This window comes from Antrostomus carolinensis, unplaced genomic scaffold (assembly GCF_000700745.2).
Source record: "Antrostomus carolinensis isolate BGI_N321 unplaced genomic scaffold, ASM70074v2 scaffold1559, whole genome shotgun sequence".
Taxonomy (NCBI): domain Eukaryota; kingdom Metazoa; phylum Chordata; class Aves; order Caprimulgiformes; family Caprimulgidae; genus Antrostomus; species Antrostomus carolinensis.
The window spans coordinates 59,811-67,448 of NW_010336256.1; the positions used below are offsets into that span (position 1 = coordinate 59,811).

At 35.8% G+C, this 7,638-nt stretch overlaps 1 protein-coding gene across 1 annotated transcript in view; it reads left to right on the top strand.

Annotated features, from left to right (window-relative positions):
* Nucleotides 1-754: 754 nt before the first annotated feature.
* LOC104530235 (A-kinase anchor protein 6-like) overlaps nt 755-7,638 on the top strand; it is a gene marked incomplete at its 3' end in the record, with an annotated part of 44,216 nt that continues 37,332 nt past the window's right edge. The window contains exon 1 of the mRNA XM_010174764.1: nt 755-1,078. Coding sequence (XP_010173066.1) covers nt 755-1,078 — 324 coding nt within the window. The remainder of the gene's footprint in view (nt 1,079-7,638) is intronic.

Below are 7,638 nucleotides of genomic sequence, written 5' to 3' on the forward strand. Positions count from 1 at the left end.
GGCTTTAAAAAAGCCAGTCTTGTAAAAGGATGTTTTAATTTTAGGTACGTATTTTGACAATTGGATATCTTATCTGTAAGTTTTGATAGAGTTGTTGTTTATTGCAACAGTTCTTAATCTAACAAAACTAGATTAAAACTAGAATTTAAACTTCAAAACTAAAATCTGCCTTCTACCAAGTGTCCTCAGTAGTTGCTTCAAATTTGCCTTCAAAATTTTCGTTGAGCATCATCAATAGGCGAGTGAACAGTTGGGGAAATTTGAATAAAACTTGAAATATTTTATGTTTAGTCATAAGTTTCAGGCTAAGGAATGTATTCTAATACATGCTAGTTTACAAATACCAGTCCTGCATTAACTTGGGGAGTTCAGTAAAGTTCTGATAGCTTTGTCAATGCTCAGTTTATTTATGTTACAGATATTGAAAACCAGATCTTATTTTTCATCAATGGAAACTGTCATTTCCAAGGTGATTGTCTACAATGAGAGAAATGCGGTATTGTTTATTTTTCTTGAACAAAGAACTTGTTTGTTCAAATCAGCAAATTTAATTTGAAAAAATCTATTTATTCTTGAACTTCCAGTGTAGATTTGCAGGGTGAAAATTTATCTAGAAATACGATACCTCCCAGATGTTGCCATTTACTCCTTGTCTTGTGAACATTTTTGTTGCAAAATTTGGTCTCATAACAGCAGTCTCTTTTCTTTTTATCTTTGCAGCTAATTTGGAAAGAATTATGGTTTAGACTTTCCCATGTTAGCCATGGATGTAGCGCTTTCTCCCATGAGAACACAAGAACTGGATCCCATGCCGTCTGATGCATCTCCCATGCTTATAAACATGACTCCTACAGTGGAACAAGATGGAGAAGAGGATGTCATGAAGGAGCTTGATTCTGGCCAACAGTATGAAAAGCCGCCTCCTCTACACACTGGGGCAGATTGGAAGATTGTTCTCCACTTGCCAGAAATTGAGACCTGGCTTCGGATGACATCTGAAAGAGTCAGGGATCTGACCTACTCTGTCCAGCAGGACTCAGATAGCAAGCATGTGGATGTGCATCTAGTACAGCTGAAGGTAGGATGAATTTTATTTTGCAGACTTTTCAGTGAATGTGGCTCACTTGACTCTGCTACTGGTTAAAGTAAAGGGCTTTTTGTAACTGGTGTAGCCTGTCTGTCAGCCTCTGTTAAGTGAATAAATCCTTTTCAGGGAGATAAGAGAAACCTCATCATTGTCAGATTTTTTGCAACATTATTTGTTCATCACTTAATTCAACAGCCATAACCATATTAATGAACATGTTCACACTCCAACAGCAGATAATACAAACCTAACAGTAACCTGAGTGGACATCTCAGAAGTGCCTAGAAATATTCCAACTGATTTTAATGACTTTCAGTATCTAAAACTCTCAAATTTGTGTCCCAAGAACCATGGCTGCTCATTTGAAAACTAAGCAAGTTTCAGTGGCAGTAGGGTAGAAAGGTGGTCTAATGTCAGGCCATTCAATCACGTAAAGGTTGCATTGAAGATTGAACTCAGGTGGGACTAGATACAAAATGGTATATGTGTAGAATTTTTTTGCAGATCCAAATCTTGGTCAGAAATATAAAGTGATAAAATTCGAGCAGTCACAGCCAGTAAATTCAGATTTTAATTGTTTTTGTTGGGGTTTTTTAATTTGTTTGTTTATTTGGGGTTTTTTTTGCAATAAGAAAATGCCTTAGCAAGACTGGACTTTATCCCCCACAAAATCTGTTTTGTGTAAACTAAAAGAGCAACAACCCCCCTTCTTCTCCCAATCCATCAACTGAACACAAGTATCTCTAAACAATTATCTCTCTCTTGATCCCAGCTTTAAATTTTGGTGTTGAATCTTTAAAGATACGAAGGAAATTTAAAGTGGACTGTATATGTATCTTCATTTGCATGGCTTGGTTTGCTGCAGCAGATGAAGCCTGCCTTTGAAGACAGCAAACAATCTCCAAAAATAGCAGGCAAATGTTATCACTTCAGACTGAGCTGTCTTCAGAGCTGCATTCTGAGGCCTGTTTATGTGAACATAGTCTTCCTTCATACTCAGCATGGTGGTATTTTATTTGTGTTTATTTTTGGACTGGAGCTGTAGACTGTCTTAAAATACAACTCTCTGTACTAGTGCTAACCATAGAGCAATTGTGCTGTAATCAGTCCTAACCAAACAGAGAGCAGACCCTGAAGTTTTTCTATGGTCCCACCATTTTTCTGAAAAAATTGCAGTGGACGTTGCCAGTTTTTGATGAGAGTGAGGACTATGTCCACAACGTGCAGTAGGGTTTTAGCAAATACACCTAAAAGATATTTCTGTAGGCAGGCATAACAAATCTTGCTGGACTAGGTGCCAGTTCTGATCTGGAACTGTGGAATTGTGTCCAGGCTGGACACAGGGCTCACTGTGAAGCTTCATCATAGCTGAGTAGACTGGAAAAAGTATTTCACATGTCTTTCAAACAATACAAACCAGATTAGTATTTCCTTTTTTTCACAACAGCAGAAGCATGTTCAGCATGTAATTCACTGTAACTCCCAAATTCCTTTGCTGCACTGCAGGTTTTTCACCTCTCTCTTATATGTAGGATTTTGCCTTTGTCCACTATTGAACTTTTAGTTTGTTTCTTTATTTATTTGTTTTTTTTTCCCATTTCTAAAGTGTGTCCATAACTCATTTCCAAATCTGTCTTCTGGTATGTTTGATGTATCTCCTCCAAGCACACATATTGTTGTCATCTGCAAATTTAAGAAGCCTTCTCTCTATTCCTTTGTCCAAATCATAGAGACAAAAATGAATAATATAGACTCAGGATAAAAGTTTATAAAATAATAGTTTCCGAATGTATATTTTAAACTGCAAATGTAACAGTAAGGCAAATGATTTTTCATTTCTCATCGTTTGTTTTCCTCAGCCAGGAGAGTTTCAATTCCATTTTCATGCAGCTTTCTATTCGTTTTGGATGTTTAAAAATGATTTCCTTCCCCGGCTGTCAGTTGGCTTGTGGTGATAGGGCTGGTTTGAGGATCTAGGCCATAGCAGACTTTTTATGTTAATCCTTGGAGAAATTGTTCAGCAAACAGATCATCTCTTTCTCTTGTGAATATTTGCTCTGTATCCCTGTTGCAGATCTGTCTATGCTTCTGTTTTTTCTGTAATTAAGTGTTGTTTCTTTTTTTGTGGCTTGTTCCCTGGGGATTTTGGTGTTTGCTGCCAGTCTGTTTTCACGCTACATGGCTTAGGGCTTTACTGGCCACTACTGATCCTTTGAAAATACTTGTTTCTCTCACTTTTGCAGTTCCCTTTCTCAGAACTAGCCACACAGCATGAGTGGGAAGCTTGTCTTATGTCATCCCTTGGGAAATTTCCTGGAAAGCTCAGCTTCACATGAGTGCTTTAGTAAACTAGATGCATGAATCATATCTCTCTGGGGTCCAGAATGCCTTATATTAGTCATTTATCTGGTCACCACTCTTTACTCAAGCTGTGCTAAGATACATTTACATATCTCTAACACATTCAGTGTAGCTGTTACCAATTGCAAATATTTGTAAAAGAGATTTTAAAAATTATGTTTTTACCACAACTTTTCTGTCCTTCTGTTGTGTTAATCTGCTGAGAGGCTTTCATGATCCATTTAGCTTTTTTATTCTGAATAAAACATGCTTGCTTTTACATTCTTTCTTGGAATCCTCCTGAGGTCAAACTTGGATTCAACTTCTGTTCTTCTGCTTTACTTCATATCCCTTAACCCTCTCAGGGAAGGGTCTAGTGTTTCAACTAATTGAGTGCTGCTTTCTGTGTTTTTGAAAAAAAACCCCTGTCATTTTGGATGACCTAGTATAATCTTCTGTATTTGAGATGTCTGTTAACTTCTAACTTACTGTAAAGTGGTCTGCTACTGCTTTGTGACAGAAATGTCTGAACCATATATTATATATTGACATAGAAACAAACACATTTTATGCTATGATAGTGTCTTTAGATCCTTGCAGACCACTGATCTTTTCTCTCTTTCCAAGTAGAGAGACTTCAGTAATGTTTTTCCAGATACCTGGGTCAGCCTCAAATGTCTCTTGACTGGATCTTTCAACTTCCTTCCTGACTCCCACAAGATTTTAATGAAATTTGTATAGAGGTCAAATATCATGTAACCATTATTCTTTTACTATCTCTGTTTCCACTTTTTTGGGGGCAAAAGAATTTTTAGTTGCTTTTCTCCTTGTACTTAAATCCTGGATAAAAGTGTAAGAAATTATCAAAGCAAGATATTAAAGGGTATTAATTTCTAATACATCTTCAGTTAGATACGGGTTATTCCTTTTTCCATTCCGTTACTAGCATTTTGAAAAAGTGTAAAACCAGGGTACTGTACATATCTTTCTATCTCATCCCCTCCTCTTGAATTCAGTAGGATTTTATTGAATAAAGAATATTAAATATTGCTGGTTTTATTGAATAAATATTGTAGGCTGAACCAAATTACTTTTCAACTTTTTTTCCCAGTATCAGTTCTTTTCAAGAGCACAAATCAGTATCTTTTTTTCAGATGTTAAAATATGTCACTGAAAAGATGGCTGAGAATGGAATATAACTTCAGTAAGTTCAATTTCTTGTAATCTGGAACTCAGAACTGTTTTTATCATAATCTGTAAAAGGACTTATTCAATGCTAGCAGCACTGCTGAAGTACCTCATCTACCACATATCTTTCTGTAACATTAGAAACAGGGCTATTCTTTGTCTCACCTTTGGTTTGATGCCCAGAGAGGTTGTGGAGTCTCCTTCTCTGCAGATATTCAAAACCCGCCTGGACGCTTTCCTGTGCAACCTGTGCAAGAGGAACCTGCTTTGGCAGGGGGGTTGGGCTAGGTGATCTCCTGAGGTCCCTTCCAACCTCTACCATTCTGTGATTCTGTGACTCTCAATGGCTCTATTGTTCTGAAGCTTGTGACAACATACCTTGCTTCTGCAGTTGTACAGCTTTCCAGCTCTGCTATCTAAACCACCTTTAACTGAGTGCATAGATGAAGTTTTCCTAGAGTCTGAATCTCTAGACTGTACAGACAACTCTGTATTATAAGAGAACTTGGAAAAGCATTAAGCCTCATCATGTTACCATAACATAACTGGTGTTTTACAAAGGGTCACAGAAAATGTTAGTGACAGTCTTTACAGAAGGTCATATAGATGAAGCTTCTAATGAAAATATTGTGTGGACCGCTTTATCTTGACAGAAGTTTGCCACAAGAGAACTGTTACACTCCGTGAATGAAAAGATAACCTTAACTGCAGAGGCTGACTGCAACTTTGTTCAGCTGTTTTGCTTGCAGGCAAGATACGATCCTGATACTTCCAATGAAGGGCTGCTATGCAGTCATTCAAAAGGAGGCGAAGGGAAATAATGACTCTCAAATTCACAAAGATATTTCTGAGAAGACTTCTGGACGTGTTTAACACTTTTGCTTCATGAAACAAATTTTTTTCACAAATAGTTTTATACCTTCCATGTGTGAGTGTTAGTATGAGTGTCTATAAAAGTAGACATTTGACATTTGACTAAACTAACATAAACTATCGCCTATAGCTCAGTGGAGACAAAGATATACTATTGTATTTAGGTCTGAGGATCAACAAGTTGTTGCACGTAATTTTGTGAAAGTGTTATTTGCAGAGAGTCTCAGGTTTAGCAAATAGGTTGAGAGTCAGTAATATGGTAATTATTTGCTTTTGGCAGTATTAATCTCAAAGAGAGTCTCAAACTAATGACACTTGATAAATTTCAGTCTCCTCAATGCTGTTAAAGCTGTAAACTTTTCAGAGAATATTAATCTGAAAAGTTTAAAATTTGAAGGAGCTCAAATGCTGAAGGAGAGGGGAAATATTCTCCATGCTATCAACAAGCCTAAGTAAACCCAAATATACTGAAGAATTTTTAAAGAGTATTTTCTTGAAATAGTTGAGGTTTTGGTGTCTATTATGATTTAAAAAAAAAAAAAAATCAATCTTCAAACTATTAATTTCAAATATTAAAAAGAAAATACTGGCTGCAGCTGTATTGAAGACTCTCAGTTCTGAGTATCAGGATATATTTACTGCAAATTTGGTAAGAAAACTTTAGATCTTGGTTCTTTATGTAACATATGGGATATTTCTGTGTTAGATTAATTATTTCAAGGAAAATATCTACAAAATCACTTTGCTCTTATCAGTTTTTTTTTCTCCCAAATCCAACCCAAAATCCCATCTGATGACGTTATATGTTTGTGAAGTACTTAAACACCAAACAAATAGTAATTTCTCTATAAACATATCATGTATTACAGTGCTTTTTATGCATAGCAATTCCAAAGATTTTTTTAGCCAGAGGGCTTATTACAAATACAACATAGAGAGAAATATGCTATCTGTCTGGCTGCAAACCAAAACCAAGTTTGCTTATGGAAGTATGATGAATAACTAGATAATAAACACATTTATCCATATGGAACACTGCCAGTGAGATATATTTATATGAACACATAAAAATATGTTTATATTACACTGGTATTGATGAAATGCTTTTTTTAGAGGGGAAAGGTTGGGGTTAAGAGCATGTTCTAGCTAAGCCTCTAGTCAAATGCTAGATTTATTGCATGCTCATCCAAACAGCCTCAATGGGGCAAATTTATATGCCTTAATTCACCTAGCATTTAACTGATGGGTAATAGGATTTATTTGGATAAAAACAGATTTTTTATGGATATATTTTTTTAAACTGTTTGTAGGATCTATCATATTTCTTACATTCAAGTTATTTTTCAGACCAAATATATTATACACTCCAAAAATGTCAGGTGCTCATAAATAAGTCTAGAGGAGCAGATAATATATAATAATATATGTCTATAATACTATAATGATAGATTGATATGTCTGTATATTGGCAGAACATATCTGCTATATGTATTAGTTCTATGCTTTGTAAACACAAGATTTCATACACAATTTAAAAGAATCAATTGGTTGGTTAAGAAGTTGTATTTTATTTACTTTGCCTCTGAACAGCTTGGTGGAATAACAGCATTCAGTAGGGCAGTCAAGTGTAAATGCTGGTAAGTACAGATTAACTGTTCTGAAGTTGGGTTTTGCAGGGTCTAGCCTTTACTTATGGTCTAGGCTTGAACACCAAACAGGAGGGTTTATTAGCTTTTTTGAATAGTTGAATGTGCCTACATTTTTAAATTTTTTAAATTTTCTTCTGTGCTCTGAGCATATCCCCCTGTTTTGGAAAAAAGCCAGAATGGAAAACATGGAGTACCAGAAATAAATCTGTTTATCTCAAACTCTAACTTCCAGCTTGCATGGAATTTCTGCATCCTTGCTCAGATTGATGTATTTAAGGAAAAAAGATGTGACTTGTTTATCACATCTCAACATGCTTTACTACAGTAACACCACATCTATAAAAGTCATCTTGGTTTTGTAGCTTTTAGGCTAAATTATCTTCTGCCTGTGGGGAGAAAACCCACTTTTTCCATATGCTTCAAAAATTGTCCTAATCCCTTGGCTAAACGGAGCCTAATGCTCTATTCTATATCAAGTGCAATCCTGGAGGCAGTAGGAAT